Source organism: Phoenix dactylifera, chromosome 5 (assembly GCF_051530095.1).
Source record: "Phoenix dactylifera cultivar Ajwa chromosome 5, Ajwa_hap1_PhDact_Kaust_v1.1, whole genome shotgun sequence".
NCBI lineage: Eukaryota > Viridiplantae > Streptophyta > Magnoliopsida > Arecales > Arecaceae > Phoenix > Phoenix dactylifera.
Genome location: NC_143194.1, coordinates 33,590,729 through 33,613,830, shown reverse-complemented (window position 1 = coordinate 33,613,830; position 23,102 = coordinate 33,590,729). Strand labels below are relative to the sequence as shown.

The 23,102-nt window shown below is 38.0% G+C and overlaps 1 protein-coding gene across 3 annotated transcripts; it reads left to right on the top strand.

Annotated features, from left to right (window-relative positions):
- The first annotated feature begins 711 nt into the window (after positions 1-711).
- LOC103703022 (phospho-N-acetylmuramoyl-pentapeptide-transferase homolog) lies at positions 712-22,800 on the top strand. 3 transcript variants are annotated; one of them, XR_015987409.2, is made up of 9 exons: positions 712-1,041; positions 1,160-1,234; positions 1,446-1,678; positions 3,348-3,798; positions 3,930-3,994; positions 5,597-5,790; positions 6,128-6,176; positions 19,140-19,348; positions 22,486-22,800. XR_015987409.2 is itself a non-coding variant. In XM_008785715.6 (8 exons), the coding sequence occupies exons 1-8, from the start codon at positions 913-915 to the stop codon at positions 22,663-22,665; spliced, it is 1,536 nt and encodes a 511-aa protein (XP_008783937.1). In that variant the 5' UTR covers positions 712-912; the 3' UTR covers positions 22,666-22,800. The 3 variants fall into 3 exon arrangements, 2 of the variants coding, with proteins under 2 accessions (XP_008783937.1, XP_088578619.1); XM_008785715.6 differs by lacking the exon at positions 6,128-6,176; XM_088722493.2 differs by lacking the exons at positions 1,160-1,234; positions 6,128-6,176 and having other exon boundaries at positions 773-1,041.
- Positions 22,801-23,102: the final 302 nt, after the last annotated feature.

The following is a 23,102-nucleotide window of genomic DNA, read 5'->3' as shown; positions in this document are numbered from 1 at the left end:
AAGAACAGATACATAGCGAATCCAGAAAATCTCACCACAGTGGTGAGCAGTAAAGAAGACGATCCAATTTTCAGCTCTGTTCGTCTTTCGGTAGACATGCGTAATCTATAAGGTATCACACTCTCTCAATAGCCTCCAGATGTCGACTAGAAGGGAATGGTCTGCCTTCCTCGGCCCCACCTGTAAAATCCACTCAATGATCTCTACTGAATCGCCCTCTAGAATGATGTTCCCTGTCTCGAGCACTTGTCTGGCATAGATGATCTCCTCCCACGCTGTCCCGAGTTTCGTTTCAGGGACACATGCAAAACATGCCGATTCACTAGAACTAATGGCCGGCTCACATCATAAGCCATCGAGCTGATATCCTTCGGTTAATTTACGTCAACTTTCAAGCGTCAATGGACACCTATAATTTTTTAACTCACATGTCAAAATCCCAGCCAAAAAAAAATAAAATCATAAGTCAAGATACATCTGCCATCCATTACATTGTATCAGGAATACGGTAGTGACCCCCTCTATTAAGTATATTCTGACACTTATCTGAAAACAAACGCCCCCGATCACGACCCGGTCAAGACGGGCCGACCCGCTGGAACCAACGGCCGGCTCACGTCATTAGCCATCGAATCGAAATCCTTCGTGTGCCGCGGGCCACGGTAAAGATGTCCTAAGCTTTACTACGTGGTGAGCCGAGCCAGGAACGATGTCCCTCTCCCCCATCGTCATAGAATGAGACGGGACGGTTCGTCGGAACAGAGCCCATCGGTTGGTATTCGTCTCCAAGAATGAACTTTTGGACGTCCCGAGCGACGGGAGTCCCTCTCCTACGACGAAACATGTGACCGCTTTTCCGTTCCCAAAAGCCTCGTCTCCTCCTCCTCCTCCTCCTCCTCCTCACTCGCTGTCATGTCTTCTTCTGCGAGCCCCTATCTTGTCTGTCTAGGGTTTCAACGAGCCTTGAAGCCCTCTTTTCCAGCCGCGACGAGAACACTGATCTACTCTGCCATCGCTCTTCGATCCGCTTCCCATGTGAAGGTCCGCATCTTTTGCGTCCCGTATATGTTTCTTTCGTGATCTTCGATTGGTTTTCGTTGATATCGGTGAGAAGGTTGCGTTCTTGATGCGGGAACTGTTAATTTTTTCGTGTATGTAGTCATCTCGATTTGGAGTTGTTAGATGGAGATGCGATCCCAGACATTTTTTCCTTTCCGTCGCGGCCATGGATGAGGTTCTTGCCATTTTCTTGATAATTTCGTGATTGTTTTCCTTTTCTATTTGGTTTCATCTTTCTTGGATCTTTCTTGAAGTGACTGTTACCTGATGGTTTAAGAAAAATCCTTTTCTTTTGGTGTTTGAACAAACACCAACTGTTTAGAAACTAAATCCAGGGCGCATTTTCCCCTTGACATGGTTCGTTCGTATTCTGTTTTATGGCGCAGGATTCTGTGGCGATTCCCTCACTTTTCGAAGAGGGTGATGATATTTCTGAAGGATCTTCTTCTTACATGTTGTCTTCGAGCGAGGGTGAGGATAGTGATACCGATCTTTTTCTGAACCTCACTGGGGATATTGACTTGCCGACGAGCAGGGATCATTTGGAAACATCTGATGGTGCACTGACAGTTGCTGCCCACCGGTTTGCTACCATTCATAAAGGACGGAGGAAGAAAAGGTGAAAACCTGGCAGTTTATAGCTCCTTGGTGTATTTTGAGCTTTGTTTTGGTTTAAATGTTTAGAGTTTTTCAAAGTTTGGCTGCCGTGCTCTGCTGACCATGAAATAGGATCTCCTGTTTGGATTTATTGCTCACACTGTAGACTATTTGTGTAAAAATATTTATGTTAGGTTAAGTTTTGGTATTTATGTAACAAAAATAATGTAATGGAGCCTCTGTTCCCTTATGGAAAGAAATTATTAGTCAAGGTGAAGATGACCCCTCAAAGAACTCTCTGTTTCCTCTCTAGCAAGAGATATGCCATTTTCCAAGCAACCCAACAAACATGATGAAATTTATAAGAAGTTTGATGGGTATGTTCATGAAGTCATTTTAAAATTTGAAAATATTAACTTACCGCTCTTAACATCTTGAGTTCTTTGCCTCTGCTTATTAGTTCTTCCATTGGTTCCGTATTGTGCATGTAGGTGTAGAAATACTCTTCTATCGTCTTTAAGCAGTCGTATAATGCTAAATTATCTCTAATTATTTGAACTTTCATTAGAAGAGATTCTTGGAATATCATTTTTCCAGCTTTGAGAAGTGATAATTCTGAGCACTTTTTATTTTTGTGAGAGTTCTTTCCACCCAAACCCATTTGTCCTCAGCCATATCCTGTGTCTTTCCTTTTCCACATATCCCAGCACATTACTTTTTGAAATAAAGTCCAAATCGCTTGATCAATTAAGCTGCATATGGCCCAATCAATAGCTTCCAATAATATAAAATTGAAAGGGAAAATAATCTGTTAATAGAACATTTCCATTGAAAAGAGATCCGATTCCTCAGTGACTGAGATTCAGATTTACAGGGTACAGTGCCAACTTGGCCCTAAACAAAAATGTAATGGCACATTACTTTTTGAAATAAAGTCCAAATCGCTTGATCAATTAAGCTGCATGCGCCCCAATCAATAGCTTCCAATAATGTAAAATTGAAAGGGAAAATAATCTGTTAATAGAGCATTTCCATTGAAAAAAGATCCGATTCCTCAGTGACTGAAATTTAGATTTACTGGGTATAGTGCCAACTTGGCCCTAAACAAAAATGTAATGGCTTTTCTATTTGCTTCCGTTTGAACTATTTTAGCTCATCATTTAGGTGTATTTTTTAATTAATTTGCTAAAACAGGCCAGAATCAGACGTAATGATTTATTGTTAAAGATAAGACTATGTTATGGTTAATATTTAGAGAAAGAAGATAGGCATACATGGAATATTTGCCAGTAACTATACTCTTGTTTTCATTTCATGCATCTGGGCTTCTTTTAACATGTGTTTTGGTAGGATAATCTGGACACATTTTTTTATTTCTTTTCTCTCTTTTGTTGAAATATTATTAGTCTATCAGAGTTGTTAAATCACGGTACCCAATTCAGTATTTTTATGACCAAGTAACCAGAATTTGCTACATGGAACAAATACTAGTATTTTGGTGCTAGTCTAAATAGTGATTGCTCTATTGCCTTTTGGAACCATGCTCCATATTTTGGTGAATAGAGCACTATGCAAGCACCAATATTTGGAACACATTTTACATTCACTGTACTGTCATCGGGAATAATTAAGGCAAATAGTGACATATCTATTAAATGATTACTGACTTGATTTTGTACTTTTGATGCCAGGACTCAGCTAGGAGTCATGATTACGATGGGATTAATAGCCTTCTTAATCTCATTTCTTTTATTCGTCGACTGGTGTTCTTGGAAGATTGTTAGACTTCCTCTGAAACCCTTTTATTTGACGCACCCTTTTTCATTATCAGCAGTTTTATCCGCATGTGCTGGATGTTTATATGTCCCTATAGCTGAGAGCATGAAGATTCGTCTGATACTTAGGAAAGAAAGGCGTATGACAGATTTCTATAAGAGGGCTACTCCAACAATGGGTGGCTTATTTTTTCTTCCAATAGGCATTGTAGTTGCAAGAGGCATTGCTGGTCTCAACTCCACTCCAATAAATGGAGCAGTGGTAGCAACTGTTGCATGTGCAGTAATTGGGTTGCTTGAAGACACTTTGAGTTGGATCAAGAATCCCAATTATGGACTGCCACAATGGCTTAAATTCTTTTTACAGGTAAGGCATCTCTCTCTCTCTCTCACACACACACACACACACATTCACACTGTCGAACTAGTTGATGCCCTTTGCATAAATTTATACATGCAAATAAAAACTGTCAATAGTTTCTATGGTGTTGTTAACAGGTAGCTGTTGGGACATGGTTTTCAATTTGGTTGGATTCAGCAAACATATCAACACCATACAGCATGTATAGCTTCTCATAACCAATCTGATCAACACTTGTGGCTGGTAACGTGCTACTGATTAATGGTCTGAACATGTCATTGTCTTTGGTCTTATTAATTATCAATATATACAATTTACGGAAGTAAATCAGCTTTTACAAATAAAATAGTCTTTCACAACATGCTTTAATTATCTCAAGCACATAATGTTGAGGCATGGGCTTGAGAAACTTAAGGGTTAATATCTATTGCAAATATGATAATGGTAACAAAAAAGGATTTAAATACTGCCGGATGGGGCATCTCAGTTTTCCCACTGAATGGGACGCCCTGCTTCCTGCCTGTCCTGATGGCCATCCTAGTCAAGCATCTTAATACTTGCTTGGGATGCCTTTTTTTCAATTTTTTTACTTAAGAAATAGGAATGCTTGGCATCTTGCCTCGTCCTAGTAGCTCTCCTAGTCAAAAATCTTGAAAATTGCTTGGGATGCCCCTTTTTGTTTTTTTTCCTTAATTTATCTAAGAAGTTATACTATTTTTTAAAACACATTTGAACTCCAAAAGTAATATATTTAAGGTAAGTTGGCCCTAGCACACTCTAAGATCAAAAACTATGTAAATAGAAATATATTTATCGGAAGACTGTTTTATAAACCATATTTCAATATTACACAAAATACATTCACGAGTTTAAAATTAATATATCAAACTCTCTACTAATTCCATGTGGAATATCTATTTGCGCTTGTACACCTCTTGGTCTTGTTCATGATTAGGTCCTTGATTATGATGCCAACTTGGATATTAAGCTCATCCCTGTTACTCTTGGTACTGTCAGGATAAATCTCCTGATAGTATGTCAGATAAAAGACTAGCCATCCTTACTTAGGGTAATGTGAGGCATCACCATACTGCAACTCTGGAACATATCCATATAAAGATGGATACTTTGTAGGAGTCTACCTCTAAGGATATGATGGCTGAGGGTATATATCTGAATCATATGTAAAAGTGTAAGAGCCATAATCTAAGTATGTAATGTGCCAATGGATCTTCCTCACCAAATATTGCCACCTCAGTTGAAATCTAGCTACCCCATCATTGGATCCAACCCACCAACTCATATCTAGCCACCTCATCACCAAATTCAACTAGTTTGATACATATCATCTGACCACCCTGATGCACATTTGGCTTACCCATTACTTGATTCAGCCATCTCATGCTTAATTAGCCTCCTTGATGTCATTTATGACCGCCGACTGCCAGTTGTTGTTGTGGTTGCCACACCACCAATCCTCGTCTCTCACCGCTTGGTTTTCTTATTGCATTGGCAACCACTTCCTAAAAGCTGGACAAAAAGGTTGGGTTCAACTTAGCCGAGTTGATCCCTGATCGATTTTGCATCAGCCATACTTGACCTATTGGAAAATTGGTCGAGTTCGGTTAGATTCATATGGGCTTGATATAGGATGATAATGTTGCTTGAACATGACCCAACCCTACCCGTTGCCATTCCTATTGATGGTGGATGTAATGATATTCCAACTTGCAAGTTATTATGTGAAAGTTTTCATATGGACTTATTTATTTATTTATTTACTGCTTCCCAATTGGCCATAAAGGAAATTGTTGGTTCCTCTTCCTCCACCACATGGCCTTGTCTGTATGGAGAAGTTCTATATAGTCTTGACGGCATTTAGTTTTGTTGCTATGGGGAGTGGAGTGAAGTCAATTGATGGACTGGATGGCTTGGCTGGAGGGGTTGCTGCCTTGGCATTTATAGGGATGTCTATTGCTGTTCTCCCAATTTGTCCAAGTCAGTATTGTTAACTTGTCCGTATTATTTATTTGACTAGCATTTGATATGATATTTGGAAGACCAAAACATGCTTTAAAATTGATTGTATTTTCATCTTATCTTGCCAATCGTTGTATTATCAGCTTATCTGTTTTCTAGATATTGGGTCCTTTGTCATGGATTTTTTTTGAGAGATGGAATTTCAACTACATCTTTATAAATGTTTTTTTAGCTAACTACTTCAAGTGGTCAATCATTCCATTATTCTTTTTGTTCTTGCAATAAATTATGGAAATTTTTAGGAATCTTCTGGGAAACTGATGCACTCTATCTTAACAGAGCATTAATTGTGTAGGTACTGTCACAAGTCATGAAAAAAGGAAAACACCTATACAGAAAGATGGGTATAAATTGCATGTGCCTTTTTTGATATTAATTTTGACTTATTTTATCATTGGAGTTGCGTCAAAGTTTTATGCTTGTATATAACTTACATTAGGCCATTTTTCCAAGTTCAATTCATGATGGCTATGGGAAACCTTTAGGGGGCGTTTGGTAACCCCAACAGGATCACCACGGTGATCTAAGATCCCCAGTGATCCGAATATTGGGGTGATTTGATCCCCAGTGATCTAAGATTACTGTGTTTGGTTGGCCATGGTCCAGTGATTAAAAATCCCTGGGGATCCATGAGTAACTTATTTGGTATGGTACGGGGATCCAAGATCACCGACCACATAATACCACAAATACCCTTGATATATCTTAGTTAGATTTTTTATGTGTTTTTAATTCTCATAAATTAAAAATGTAAGTCAATATGCTAATTCCTATAATAGCTCCGTAATTTTGTCACATATTCTACTTTTAGTAGCCCTTAATAAGTTTCTTCTGCTTATTCCCCTATAAAACTTTTTGATTCTTTAACGACCATTCATGCTAATAAATTTTACTATAGAGACAATGACCAAGCGATCTAGCGAAATGCCACATATTTTCTGTGTGACCAATTATCCTTAATGCAATATGCCGCCAATTTTGGTACTGCAAAATTCCAAGATGAGCTGTTGCAACACATAATTTCCATTTGATCATGAGAAAAGAGAGGGGAATGGTTCAATGTCCTGGATATAATTTAGATAGAAAAGGCAAAACAGCAGCATATATACTGCTAACACTAAGAATGCAGAATCGGCAATGACCAAAAGAGACAAATTACTTATGGACAATCAGCAATATCCAAGCGATCTAGCGAAATGCCACATATTTCCAGTGTGACCAATTATCCTTAATGCAATATGCTGCCAATTTTGGTATTGCAAAATTCCAAGATGAGCTGTTGCAGCACATAATTTCCATTTGATCATGAGAAAAGAAAGGGGAATGGTTCAATGTCCTCGATATAATTTAGATAGAAAAGGCAAAACAGCAGCATATATACTGATAACACTAAGAATTGTAACACCCAAATCAATAAAAAGCCATAAACATCAAAACTCCACCAAATCCACAAACATCTAAAGTATAACTGTGAGGAGGTCTAGGTAGCATCACACTGGATCAAAGTCAAATGAGGGTTTATATGGACCGCCCTCTAATTGCTTTAGCACATATCTTTTCTTGAACTGTTGAGGCAGGGTAAAAAAGAAGTCAATTTTGATCTTATCTTTGCTAATGACCTCGCCAGCAATCTACATATCATCCTCACTCAAATCTTCAATCTTCATAATCTCCTCAAACAAAGCCATACGCCTCTCATCACTTTGCCCCTTCTCAAAAAAGTTTGCAATTTTCTTGAAGTCTTCCTTACTCCCTTCACATGCACTGCTTATCTTTCCCACGTCAGTGACCAAGTTCTCTATGATAGTATCATTGTGCTTTCTCTTTTTACTTGCTAAGCCTCCTTTTTTCTTGCCAATTGTTGCAGTACTAGTACCAACGCCTGTAGGTTGGCAAATAGATGGCGGTGAATCTATTGCATTCGGAGAACCTCCCTCAGCATCCATATCATCTCCCAAACTCATAATATCACCTAAAGCTTCCTCCTCTTTCTCAATTTGTTCACAAGCATCAGCTGGATCCTCTGCACCCTCCCCATTTGCTCTATCCTTACCAAACACAATTGACAAGTCTTCATAATAAGGGAAAGGCTTGTTTCTCAGGCCAGCTGCATGGGGATGACTCTGTCAACACAAAACAAAAATTATTAAACAATTTTAGAGATACAAACAAGTGAAGAATTATATTGAAAATGCATAAGTTGAAAGCAAACTTAGAAAGCATATATTTATATAATACCTTCATCCATAGGTCATAAACATCTTTGTCTGCCACCACACATTTCTCTCTATCATTTCATCCAAATCCCGAGCAGTTTGGTCCTAACATTTCTGCAATTGCATTGTATTGCTTTTTTAGTAACTTCACATAATTTTCAATGTGTGGATTTCTTCTCAGTCCACAACCAGAAAGCTTTTTTTCATCATTCTCTCCAAATGCTAGTGAAATCGTGGCTTAAATGTGCCATTATCACCCTTCCAACCACCAGCATTCACTACCTCAATAAGGCACTCAACCAGCTTTGCATCTTCAGTCTTTGTCCAAATTCTTTTCAAGGAAGTAGTTCTGTCTGCTCTTGTATTTGCTTTTTTATTTTCTTAAAAAAGTTGTTCTTCCATCCTAAAAATTAGACAGAAAGAATAATATATTGCACACATTGGACACAAGTAATTGTACATAATAGATAAAACAACAGCAAAATAGATGATGACATTACAAAAATAACAGAAAAAAATTGTTCAAGTACAAATAAAAATTTTATTAAACATATTAGCCTATGCATTTCGACTATTCATCCATTGCTCGAACATATCATTCGCCAAATTCTCCCTGAAAGCAGCCCAAGCATCACTTGTCTTTACATAGGTTATCCTATCACTAACTTCTTCCTCTTGTGAGCTAGTGACATTCTCAACAACCTCGATGTCCATTGGGTCAATAGGCATTTCTTCTCTGATAAAGTTGTGAAGAAGACAAGCACTAATGATTCTACATTGGGTTTTTACAGAGTAAAATGACTTAGACCTTAGAATTGCCCATCTTCCTTTTAGCAACCCAAAGCACCTCTCTATAACATTCCTAGCCCGAGAGTGTTTCATGTTAAAGTTCTCATGAGCATTTGTGGGTTGTTGACTCTGTCTCCACTCATTCAAATGGTATCTTTGTCCTCTATAAGGAGCCAAAAGGCCTTCAGCATTTGCGTATCCAGCATCACATAGATAATAATACCTGTATATTGTAAAATATGATAATTACTTTCAAAATAAGTAATGCATCACTTGGTATGAGAATTTGGCTATTCTATTTATCATTTTTTTACTTACCTTGGGGCACCTTTAAGCCATTTCTCCTCAAAATGGCATCTCGAAGCACTCGAGAATCAGTAGCTGATCCCTCCCACCTAGGCAATACATAAATGAATTGGATGTCTCGAGTACAAACACTAAGGACATTAGTAGCAATCTCACCCTTGCGGCTTCGATACCTAGGCTTGTCGATCTCCTCTACATTGACCTTTATGTATGTTCCATCAAGTGCTCTGAGGCAGTTCTACATTTATAAGATAGTTTATTTAGTTTAGTAGTATAATTTAATTGATACAACTAAAAGTAGTGGTAAAGAGTACGTTGAACCACTTCCACCTCTCATCTGTACAGTTCTCCATCACAGCTTCGGGTTTTGGTAACAACATGGAATGGAGACGTAGCACAGAGTTGAGAACAACATGAAATTGTCTACTTATTGTCTCGCTAGAACGGGCGACTTGTCTCTTAATTATCCTATTCTTCACATCATGTGAAATTATATGTAAAATTATGGCAACCATTTCCTCTACATCCATGTTTTTAGAGAATTTGAGTCTTCCTTGTGTTTTTAGTAAATGACAATTTGTGAAAGGCTCTCTTATCCATCCGTATATTTTCAACAGAGGCTAAGTCACTATCAAACACAATTTTACCCAAATTCATAGAACTTATGTCCTGCCTTTTAACTAAATCCATTTTCCATCTTAATCTCAAATTATATTGATTCCTAAATATGAGAGTAGTAAGAAATTGTATGCTGAAGTATATGTGCTCCATCATTTTCATTCGAAAAAGTAAGACACCAAGTAACTGCAAATGCCTTGACTTTGGAAATCGAGCCATTACTACAAACAATAATGCAAACAATTTAATTTTACATGGCAAGCTTTCTTTTAATCTCAAAAGAAAACCACATAAGGAACTTATCTATGAACTTATCTTTACCATGTCAAGCAAGACCAGAATAGGAATAGGTTATCCCATGGCACTTCATGGTCAAGGTGAAGGAAAGAATTTGTCCGGAAAGGGACAAATTCACAGGCATGGTACAATAACCAACAAGTAGCCATAGAGAGGAGGAAAAAAAGGATCCAGACACAAATTCTCTAATAATACAGAACTATAATGAAACATTGACCACTTAAAAAAAATGCGGCTATGTAGTAAAGCATATATACCTACAAGTTTATATTCTTGTCAGCTTTTTTCATGTCTTTAACTATCTACATAATTTTTTGACATGTTCAACTATTAGATGAAATTATAAATCAGTTCATATTTTATAAATGGACATCATCATAGTCAAGACAAGGCTGGGAATTAAGTAGATCCCTTACAACGATTTTATGAATCAAAGGTTAGCATAAATTCATAGCACAACTATTCACTGGCAAGGGCATTATGAGAAATTTACTCCATCTAACTAATAAAAATCTCGTCCCACCATCTCCCCTTCGAGTACTCAAGCAGCAACTGCAACATCACAGCACAACAACTATTCAACCCCTCTGCAGGCCAGGAAACTCTCCACCTCCCTTCCATCAAGGGGGAAGACTCGTAGCCAGCTCCTATTCCCATTTTATATGGGGCCTTTGCCTCACACTGGATCAGGTAAGGAGCCTCCCTCTCCTCTCCCCCCCTGCAGGCCAGGAAACTCTCCACCTCCCTTCCATTAAGGGGGAAGACTTGTAGGCAGCTCCTGTTCCCGTTTTATGTGGGGCCTTTGCTTCCTTTTGGTCAGGCTTTGAAAGCCTCCCTCTCCTCCACCCCCCCTCCCCCCTCCCCTCTGCAGGCCAGGAAACTCTCCACCTCCCTTCCATCAAGGGGGAAGACCCGTAGGCAGCTCTTGTTCTCGTTTTATATGGGGCCTTTGCTTCCTTTTGGTCAGGCTTAGAAAGCCTCCCTCTCCTCCCCCCCTCCCCTCTACAGGCCAGGAAACTCTCCACCTCCCTTCCATCAAGGGGGAGCTTCCTTTCTTTTTTACAGATCAATTCAGTCAAAAAAAAAAAAACAAGAACACGATGGAGAGCAGAGAGTATATGCCTGAATCTTTGAGGCCTCTCGGATCTCCGCCGGAAGTCGCCACTGAATGCCTTCCGACTCCTTTGACGCTCGCTGGAAAGGAGGGCAGAGAGATGGAAGAGATCGGAGCAAAGATAGGGAAGAGGTAACGACTCAAGATAAAAATTGGTTGAGGGGTATTTTGGTCTATAATTATCAACTTAGGATCACCCCCATAGGGTGATCTTGGATTCCCGACCTCAAGGACGGGTATCCCATCACTGGGTTGGGGGGTGATTTGAGAAGTAGAGGTGATTTAGGATCACCGCCACGTAGGATCACCGTGGTGCAACCAAACGCGGTGATCTCATCACCTCCACCTCCATCACCCTTGATCTTGGGCTGATCACCCCATACCAAACGCCCCCTTATATGCATTTAGCATGTCTGCTGTTAGAAATGTTAGGTTTGGAGTTAGAAATGAATTAATTAACTTTTACTATAGGGACTCCATAGCTTGCTTAGATTCTAGGTTTCTTCTCTATGGCGAGGCTCAGTTGAGATTCTCTTACTCCATATAATTGATTGAGATGGAGGTGAGAGCCCAGCCCTTTCACTAATTCTATTTTCTTATTTGCTTCCAATATATTGTTTAATGTGTGATATCAAAGGAAATTCTTATCATCATGGGAGGATGCTTGCCTTGTCTGCATTAAAATTTGATGTCTGAACAAGTTGCATCTTTGGCGAGGAAGACTCTTTGATCATGTTGTCTCATAGGGTTGACTTGTAGATAAGTCTTAACGAAGTTGGTAGGGCACATGAAAGAGCTATATCATGAGGTATTGATTGGGAAGAAGAGAAGCAGGTAGGTGATTTATTCTGGTTTTTACTTTTTTATGCTTAAGGTTGGTGAAGAGGGAATATCATGTGTAAAAGGTGAAGCAAAAAACTCTGGGTGCATCCGTATTTTAGTTTTGAGTCATGTTTTGCTGTAACCAATGTTCATAGGGTTTCGAGGCTATTGTTTACGAGTTGTAGGGGTGTATGCATCAGTTTTCTTGTTTAGATGATGGTATACGAATATATGGCTTCATTTGTACTGTTTCATTGAGTTTAAAGTTATAGGATCAGAACTTATGCCACATCAGCCTCTTATTGGTGACTGAGGCTTACTAAAGGACAGACTATTTGACAAGAGAGAATGAAGGAAAGGATGTCCATGCCTCTTTATGTCCTTTAGGACATTCATGTGTCCTTCTGGGTTGGGGCCTTCTCTTCTTCATGTATCGCAGATAGGGCTGGCTTCTATTAGCATTATTTGGGAAAGATAAAAAGTCTACTAATGTTTTTAAATGAGGATTACTGCTTTAGCTCAGACATTGATGCAGAATTAAAACTATTTTGCTTCTTGTCTCAGTTTTTTCCTCAACTTTCTCTTCATTCGGTTAAAGAGATTATAACAATCTTTTGCTGTCTATTCTGTCAAGATCCGTATCATGTTGAAACTTTGACACATTTACTTCATATTTGAACATAAATTAGCTCTGCAGCTATTTGGTTCCATGTCACCCTACCGTTGTCTAAACTACTACCTTACAGTATGCCTGTTGTGATATTGTGTCGGTGATGCATTGGAGACTATGCAGCAGGCTCTAAGAGGAGGCCTTGGTCCAAGAGACCAGAAGAATTAGATCTGTGTGGTTGATATTTATGATGAATTCAATCTTATGACATTGTAAGATTGCTCCATGGCTATGGATGACTAATTTTTCTAGTGACTATCTGTAAATGTAGGCAGATTTTATCTGTAAAGGAGACCATATGACTAGGTGGTGCGCTTTATGTGTGAAGAGATGAAGTTAATATTATTAATTGATTATGTACAGTAATGGATGTTCAGCTTAAAAATGGCAATAAGGATATTGATGTGCGTACTCAAGGTTTATAGAGGTGACCATCTATGTTTGTGCTTGTGTCGTGAAAACCCAGAATCATGATGTAACATGAGATCTCTTATGGAGATTAGATTTAGATAAATTAGAACATGTTATGTGGATCAATGTTTTAAGAACTGGACTAGATTTTAGTGAAATTCACACTGTATATGGCCCAATTCAGTGTCAATGTCACAAGGTCGTTCAGCTCGGTTCGGAAAGTGCCTAGCCGACTTGGTGTGAAACCGGGTCGGTTCGCTTATTTTTGTTTTTGGCCCCGAACAGGCCGGAATTTGTACCAAAACCGGCTAGAATTGTTCCCGAACCGACCGAAACCGGTGCGAAATGGCCTGGAACCGACCAGAATCGGCCAGTTCAGTTCAAACTCGGTGCAAACCAGCCAGTGCGCACCGAGTCAACTCGGTTCCGAACTGGGCCTCTCACTATGGACTTGTCTGATGCTTTAATTGAAGTTGGAAAGGCCCGAGAACTGCCAAGAAATAAGATAATTGTTGTAGTTATAACTGTGGAAAGTTTCAGAGTGACACTACCTAGCTAATGGTTCAGTAGCATTGTAGGGACGAAGAGAATGTGGATATTTAGGGCTTGTGACTGATGAAGCTCCTGTAGAATTGGGCTCCAGTATAAAGCCCAAATTGTCCATCTTATCAACATGAGATATTCCAGCTTGGAGTAGGGTTTCGTTATTATCTCTAACCTTTTTTTATTATTATTTTAGCAAAAAAAAAGGCCCGAGAAGGCCTTTCCAACAGCAAATGAAAGCGGCGGAGAGATTTCTACCGCTTCCACATCCCAACCACTCAAAAAACATGCCGCTTCAGCAATTCAAAAGAAAAATTCAATTCAAGCCAAAACAGAGTGTGCTTCCCACTCTATCTTATTCCCTCTTCTTTTTTTGAGGGCATGGAAAAATAGCTCGAAAATTGCAAAATATGGGAAGGTCAGGCCAAAATTTTGATTTGGGCTTGATTTTATTATATGTTGTAGATCTATGGACAATTTACACAATGACATAAAAAATTTTAATTTTTGGATTATATATAATTTTAAAAAATTAAAAATATATTTTTGGATGAAAAAATAGAATTTTTTAAAATAAATAAAAATTAAAAAAAATGTAAAATCAGAAACATATTTAGGGGCATGCAACCTACTCCCCATAAAAATTTGGTCTATTCATTCAAGTTTCGACAGGATTATTCGCATAATGGCCTAGGCCTAAATTTAGAAAAAATTGAGAAATAAGTAGCCTTTGATGCATACTCAAGAACCTAGAAAAAATATATATAGCAGCCATTTTTGAGTTCCACATGGATCTGAGCTGAAATTAATTTTTTGAAATATTAATATTTAAAAATTATTTTAAATTTAAAAATAATTAAATATATATAAATAATTCAAAAATTATGACAAATTAGTAGTATGTATTACATAATTCAGAAGCAATTTTTGAGCTAAAAATCATATTTTCTAAATTTATAAAATTTAAATATATTTTTTTAATTTAAAAATTATTAAAAATAAATAAAGAAATATAAAAATTAGTATTATGTATTATATAAATTGGATGTATTTTTTTAAGGTAAAAAAATTATCTTCGTCATAACAAAATTTTGCTATTTTTAAATAATTGATAAAATGACGTATTTGATAAACATGCAAGAATAGAGCCATAAAAAAAAGAAGCTAGAGCATGACATTAGCTGCAATCATAGGCAAATGCTCTCGGGTCGGTACTATTAAAAGTGCAACTGGTGCAATACAGAGTTTAAGAAAGAAGGAATAATCAGGTTGAAGCAACAATTAGATGGTGGTTATTTCGATGTATCTATGCGCCGAAAATGCCTAGAGGAGGCTCGACAGCTGATGAAGAAGCATTTCACTTATTTCAAACCAGCGAAGGAGAGGGTTGCCATGAAAAGGCGGAGGTGGACTGTCGAGCGGCAGAGCCATCTTTCTATCACTCTAAAAAGTCAGAGGAGGCATATATTACAGATGACGAGGCACAGATCCAAGCTGCTATGCATGTGAGCCTGAATGATTAGTGACAACAGGATGAGGTAGCTAGGTATAGGGCTCGATTTGGGCCTTCGTACTACGAGTCAGGCTCCGGTTCTGCGAGCAGCAGGGCAGATCCAAAGTTCAGAAGGACCTTCTTAGTCAGGAAGGTCGTTAGCAAAGGCAGTGGCCGGATTGCATCTATGTTGGAGGCTTTTGGTAGTAAAAAGAAGTCATCCAAAGATATTTCACCTGGAGGAGCAATCCATGATTTAGATTCACATGCCTTTTCTGACAAAGATTCGAAGAAGCAGAAGGTTGACTCAATGCTGAAAAAGGATAAGAAGAAGGATATGTAGCGAGCTATTGAATCATGATTTCACTTCAGCCACATTCCAATGAATGTGGCAGATAATACGTACTATAGATCTGTCATTTCTGCCATACAGGCTGTTAATCTCGGTATAGATCCTTCAAGCCCGAAAGACATTTACAGTGAACTTCTTGATAGTAATAAGGAGGTAGAGAAATGAATTGCCTCCTACAAGAATAAGTGGCCCACATATGAACTGATGGTGTTGTGTGATGGTTGAACTGGTTCTACCAGGCGGAGCTCAACTTTGTGACATTGTGATACAAAGGCTTTCTTTCACAAATTGGTAATGCTTCTGATCAGGTAGACGCCGCCGCGTATATCCTCAAACTGATAAAGAAAGTGATTGATCAGATAGGAGAGGAGAATGCCATGCAGGTCATCATTGATGATAGGCCACAATATAAAGCCACTGGAGAGATCTTGATGGAGCGACGACCACATTTTCTGGACTGTGCTGCATATATTATCGACCTCATATTGATGGACATTGCGAAGATTTGTAGGATGCAACAGACAGTAAAGTCAACCCAAACCATCACTAAGTATTTTTATAACCATATGTAGGCTCTTTCACTAATGAGGAGGTATGCAGGGAGAGATCTTGAGAGCAGGAGTCACACAGCTTGCTACCAATTCCATTACACTTAATAGCCTTCTTGAGAAGAAGCAATCCTACGTCAAATGTTTGCCAATCTCGAGCGGCAGAAAAGTAGATATGCAAGGACCGGCACTGAAGGAAGCAGCGTTGAGGATTTGGTGACTAAGCAGATATTCTGGCAGCGGGCCACTGCGATAGTAAAGGCTATCAGACCATTGTATGAAGTGCTTGAGCAGTGGACAGCGAGAGGTACCTTTAGATAGACTGTCACATGATAGAGAAGGCAAAGACTCAGATCATGGAGGCAGATCCGACGCATCCCCACGAGTATATCGATATCATTGAGCGGTGGTGAGACTACCAGATGGATAGGAACTTGCATCTAGCATGTAAGCAAAAACATTAAAAATTAAATTGCTCTTGTATTTGTACAATTTTACTAAGACAATAATGAACTCTATGTGTGGCATACTATCTAAACCCTCGGCTTTAGTACAGCGTATCTGGAATCGATATGGATGACGAACTTTTGGCCGTTCTACATAATGTGATTACAAAGATGGAGCCGGATCCAAAAGTCACGATCCTATGTCTAGAAGAGGTAAGTTAACTTAAGTGACATGTGTAAGTTAACTGACATCTTTTATTATTAACATAATACAATACAACTCTTTTTTACGGACTAAAATATTTAGAGAGGACGACAACTTTGGAGTCTCGTCAACTATCGTAAGTAAGAAAAGTATGAATCCAAGTATGTTACATATCAGGAGGACATTTATCTGGCTTTAGATGGTTACTAATATGGTATTATTTTGTATGTAATTTTTTCAATATTTTTTAGCTCAATGGTGGATTTATTTTGGGCTATCCGCGAAAAATTTTAAGCGGCTAGCTATCTGAATTCTCTTTCAAACGGTCTCCTCGAGTGGTTGGGAGCGCAACTAGTATATGTTCACTACAATCTGAGGTTGAGGCTGAAGTTCATTTAGGAGAAAGTGAAGCTCAAGTATACAGATCCGATCCATAGTGCTTTCATAGATGATGAGGATAATATTATGGTCGAATGGCTTAGGAGCCAGCAGCAGGAGTCTGAGCTTGATTAGCGAGAATCGCCTCTATAACCGGCCGGTTTCATAGCCAGTGAGGCTAGGGTTGATGCAGGACAATAGGCTGAGAGCAATATTCTACGCATTCTTTCAGCTGATCAGCCACAATCACAGGAGAGCCAATCATCATATGACTCCTTGCCCAAAATATTCTCTCAGAGATATGATCGAGAGATTCTTAGACGAGCTCACTACGCTACCCAATCAACTCAGTCAGGAGGGCGACATACATCATCCCCACAGCCAGACAGAGAGGGGCACGAAGGATAAGAAGATAGCTGCCCGGCACGCCAAAAAAGAAAAACAAAAAGCACTTGCAACCCTAATAGAGAGTATCGAGGAGTCAGTTCACTCATTCAGAGATCAGGAGCAGCAGTTCTGGTGGTCATGGATCTATCGGCCAGAGAGAAAGTGGAGGACAGGAGACCATCATTTTTGAAACAGTCGTAGGGTGGTCTTCAATTCACCGACGAGTTTCAGTTTACGCATGCTACACAGAATAGGGATTATGGTGCACGATCTGGTAGAGCCCGTGAGGATACATTTACATATAGGAGACAGACTCTTTGAAGTCATTCAAGAGGATACGATGTAGCTGCAGATGACCTTGCACGTGGAGAAAGATTTATAGACGTATTAAGTTCTGACATATACCGGATCCTATTAGCCGCAACCACAGGCAACCTTTGATCCATACGGATACAGATATGGATATGGTGCGTATGAGGCATTTTTTGGTGGCTACTACCCTATGCAGTCTGGAGAATCTTACAGGTTAGATTTTGCTGCCGGCATATTCGGATGCCCCCTCCATAGTTGTATTATCAGCCAGAGCATGGTATGCCGTATTGGCCCGAACTGGACGGTACTGAGCGTATCGTACCGTACCGGTTCGGTACCGATATTCTGTACGGATGGCGTACCAACATTCAGTACGGTAAAAAATATTTGTATCGTACCGCACCGTACCGACACTGTGCCAGTGGGGCATTGGTACAGGATCCAGTACCGAGACGACAAACCTTGGAATAGACTTTTTGTGAAGGGGATGATTTTTCTATAGTGGATGATCAAAGATCCACAACCTCAGATTAGATTATATTGAAGATCTTATTTCTACGATAATAAAATATGCTCATGCAAATAATGAGTCGCGTGCGCACGTAGAGAGAGAGAGGGCAAATGTTGAGAAAATGTCTCCTGTTATGATAGACATGCTATGAAGATGATAATGCCCCTACATAATGCAGCTTCCTTGAGATTTAGAAACTGCTATCTGAATTTTCTTTTTCATTCATGAATGCTTGTTTAATAACCTGTTGGTCCATGATCTTGTGTGATGATTTTTTCTATGCTTTAATTTGGCCTTCATGAATAAGTCATCAGAGCCTAAGCAATGATATACGGTCTGAGGCAAGGTTCGCCGTACCGGTACCGAACCTTGTACCGGTGCCGCACTAGTATAGGCATACCGAGTGTCGGTACGGTACGGTATGCGGTACGCTAGGCGTACCGACATTGGCGTACCAATACCGGTACCCATCGGTATGGGTACGGTACGTTCGGTACCGACCGGTACCGATCGGTACAGCATACCATGACTCTGAGGGGTGTTTATTTGTTTATTTTTATTTTTTTTACTTACAAAAGAAAAGCCTGCTTTGAATTGAAGAAAAGCCAATTTGCATGTATGGTCACATGTACAAGTACAATGATAATAATGGAGTTTAAAGATTTTCTCATGTTGCAGTACAAGAGTTTTATCTTGTATTGCAGAGTAAGTTGTCAAATCTGATATTTGGAAACCATGGTTAGAGTTTATGCTTGTCATTACTGCCTCCAGCATTATCTAATATTATATCATTTAATCTAGTGTATGCTATAGCTAAGAATTTGGACTTTTTAAAACTATGTTCTAGCGTCTGATTCTTTGGCTTTTTTTCCCCTTCCGAATTGGAACAGAACTGGCTATTTTTGGAGCATCAATGGCAGGAGCCTGCATTGGCTTTCTTGTCCACAACAGGTATAAGGCTTCCGTATATATGGGTGGAATTGGATCCTTGGCTCTTGGTGGAGCACTTGCTGCAATTGCTGCTTGCACAGGAATGTTTTTCCCTTTGCTTATATCATCCGGTGTTTTTGTCCTGGAATTGTTGTTGGTCATGGTGCAGGTATGATCCCCTATCCCAAATTTTTTATTTCTTAGTTACCAGTAGATTCTTTCAATATGTTGGATTAAGACCTGAATCTTTGGGTTTCATTGGGCTCCATTGTGTTGATTTCATTTGGTTCATCAATAATTGTCACAATTGTGGAAGGAAAATGATTTAAAAGTGATTTCCCAGACTTTTAACTCCACTGTCGTTTCTTTAAGGTGTACATTGACTGGAAGAGGTTTTATGGTCCATTGTTTAGTACCTGCATAACACCTCACACGTTCATAACCAACGTTCATACCGGCAATTTTACAACTATGGACAATGTAGTGTTTGTTTCTAGACTAGCATGCACCATCATGGGGCTCCTATCAAGGAGGTTGGGGAGATTTGCAACTTCACAGTTATGGTATTATCAGCATGTTAGTTCTCTTGTACCTCAAAATATGTGCTGTTGCTAAAGAAGTGTATATTTCACATCATGTTATCTAATTTTCAGGAAAGTGTATATGGGTGTATAGGGTGTAAAGAGAGGACTTTACATTCACAATCAAATTTAGTGACTATAAAAGTAGAATCATTAGATATGATTACAAACTCAATTACATGTTTTGGAGATATCTTGCCTATACATCGACTCCCAAATTCATGGTTACAGTGGCACAATAGCATGTGTTGGTTTTTGGATGCCTTGATGTATAAGCAAGAAGTGTTCAAAACTTGCGGGATTTTTTTTGTATAGCCATTTTAGATATTATAGATCGTATCAAATGGTTTATAACAATTTTGTTCACTGGATTTGACAATGGGTGTAATGTTTGCAATGTTCTATGAATGATGACAGCACCCAGACATACATACCTACATAGATCTATGAATGATGACATGTTGATAGGACATAATTCACAGATATCTATGTGTTCTTTCTATCACATTTGTCATGCAAAATTGGAAAACTGTAATAACAATGGATTTGGTATATGAACATATAAGCATCGGATTTGTCCAAATAATTCAGATATTGAGGCAGTCATGTCTCCTTGAAGTTTGTTTGGTATATCTTCCCATTTGATTAAGATTAATAATTGCAATGGATGGTTTGCATCAATTGGTCAAGGTGCATCATGTGGCAACAGCATCTGCTACCCTCGTATTTAAGTGGTTATGGTTAGAAGCACTGGTATTTGAGTGGGTCCTCTACATTGATGTGGTGGGCCAAGAGTTACAATTTGTGATGCCTTCTTCCGCTATTATTGGAGTATGTAGTTTTCATGGGTTTGTCCTTCATTGCCTTTGTGTCAGGAGGAGAAAGGAAAACAAAGTTAAAAAGGAACTATGGCCATAGCTAATGACGGAATTATCATGTTCCAATTGTTGTAACTTAAGTCTCTTTTAGCATTAGCCAAAAAGGGCTTCTTGAAGGGCTAAAAGCTCTTTTGGATGATTTTGAAGTGTTTGGTAAAAATTTTGAAATAACTTTCTTGCTCCTCTAAAAACTGCAAAAATTTTTAGGAAAAGCTCTGATTTGGGGATTTTGGGCAAAAACTCTAGTTGAGATGCGTGGAGAAGTTGTTTCCATTTTAATAAATATTTTGCAAGGTGAAAATATCCATGATAATTCATAATAAATATGATGATATACTACACTATACAATAATATAATATAATGTGATATATTATTATTATATTATATTAATATTATATTAAAAATGTTATAATATTGTTATAATAATATTATAATAAAATATTATTATAGCTCCTCTTCTTGTTCCTAGCCGTCTGTTACAAGTCCGGGAAGCCTGGAATCATCAAGATGAGGGATCCCTCAAAAATGATATGATTAGCAATTTAGTATAATACAGTACATTATATTTTATAATAATGTTATAATGTATCATGATATAATATAATAAATATTATATTATATTGTAATTTGTAATGGTAAAATGTTAGTATAACTACATTACAATTAATATAATGTAATATTGTAATACTATAATATAATGTTCTTGTAATATAATATATTATATTTATAATATTGTATAATATCAAAGTACAATGTAATATAATATAGTATATAATAATATTTTAATTATTATTATTTAATATAATAATAATTAAAATATTATAATAATTTATAGAAAATAATATTATTATTTATTAAATCGTTTAGATTTAAAAATTAAAATAAATAATTTATAAATTAAGAATATTTTATAATAACAGTTTTGTTAGTACAAAGAGTTGAATAATTGAAAGCACTATGCAATGTTCTTTATAGTTATTTTCTGTTACTAAAAGCATTTTCTCAATTTGGGTACCAAACAAATTTAAAAGATTCATAGCATTGCAGAAATGTGGTTAGTAGACAGCAACCAGCTTTCTATTAAAAGCTTTACTACTCAAAGCTCTATTAGAAAAAGCTCTACTACCAAGAGCAATGCCAAACTGAGCCTTAGTGCACTCAAAAATAGCAATGACCGACAAATTATGGAGAAATGGTGTACTTCGCGTACTTCTTAAGTTGTGTGGTTTGAGGGTGTGCCCCCTAATTTCTAGAATAAATATATATAACTGTGTTCCTTACTTTCATAAGGCATTTTTATTATATGGGCTAGATAGGGTTTTCATGCAAGAGACATCAGGTGTTTTCTAGTCAAACTGGAGAATAGTGATCGTTGTTTTAGTCATCTAGGGGGCCTCTTTTTCTTTGGTTCAGTCAACGGTACAGGAGGTTTTTTTTTTTATAATATTTGCACATGATGGAGCCATTTAAAAATATAACAAGTTAAGCAATTGTGGTTTATATGCTGTTGCTCTGCAGGCCTGGCATATGGATGTTATTGTTAAATATTGTTGGTTCTGCAAGCCTGTCTTGGAGACCAGAGTTTAACTATTTTTCTAGGTTGTATTAGTAGCATACCATTGACCCTTCACAAAAACTTGTCATAATTTTATAAATGAAATAGTTGTTGCCTTTAGAATTTTAAAATTGACAATATGATGGGAATTGCTTGTGATTATCTTTCATCCTCTGATACCTTTTTTGTTTGTTTTATCATTACTGTACATTAATCATCTCAGTCATCTGTTTTTAAACATGTTCCTTTCTGTTTCTTTAATCTGAGAATGCTGTTTTTGTATATTATTAGGTTTTCTTCATGATGGCAACAAGACACATGTATGGAACTAGACGTTTTTTTAGGATGGCACCCTTGCATCACCGCTTGAAATTATTTGGGCTAAAGGGACCGTTCATTGTTGCTGGCGCATACATGATATCATCCATCTTGGCTTTATTCGCTGGATATGTTGGTCTTATTTCAGCTTGAATTTGCAAAGCTTCCATATCTACTTATTCTTGTGTCTTTTGCTTATTATCAGAATCTCATGATTTCATCTGAGTGCATTCAACACATGGCTTTTTGTTTACTGCACCATTATCATTCATTGGTTGGGTTATCAAATCGTGACTCTTGCTGTATTCATACTTCCATGCATGCTTTCTCAGTTAAAAAGCTTGACACCTGGAATATTGAAAGGCAAACTTCCTCGCATTGTGACAGTATGCGAGACGACGTGAATTGTAGCTTTTGAAGCTTTTAGCTATTAGGTTGTGATAGCATACCGTATAGATTCTGGTACTGCAGTGTATCAAATCAAGCTTTAGATGCGCCTTATCCATCACACTCAGATTTGGGCCATGTTTTTTGTTTCCCATGTTGAACCTTTTTCCTTTCAAGAACAGTCTTTTATTTCAAGATATGTT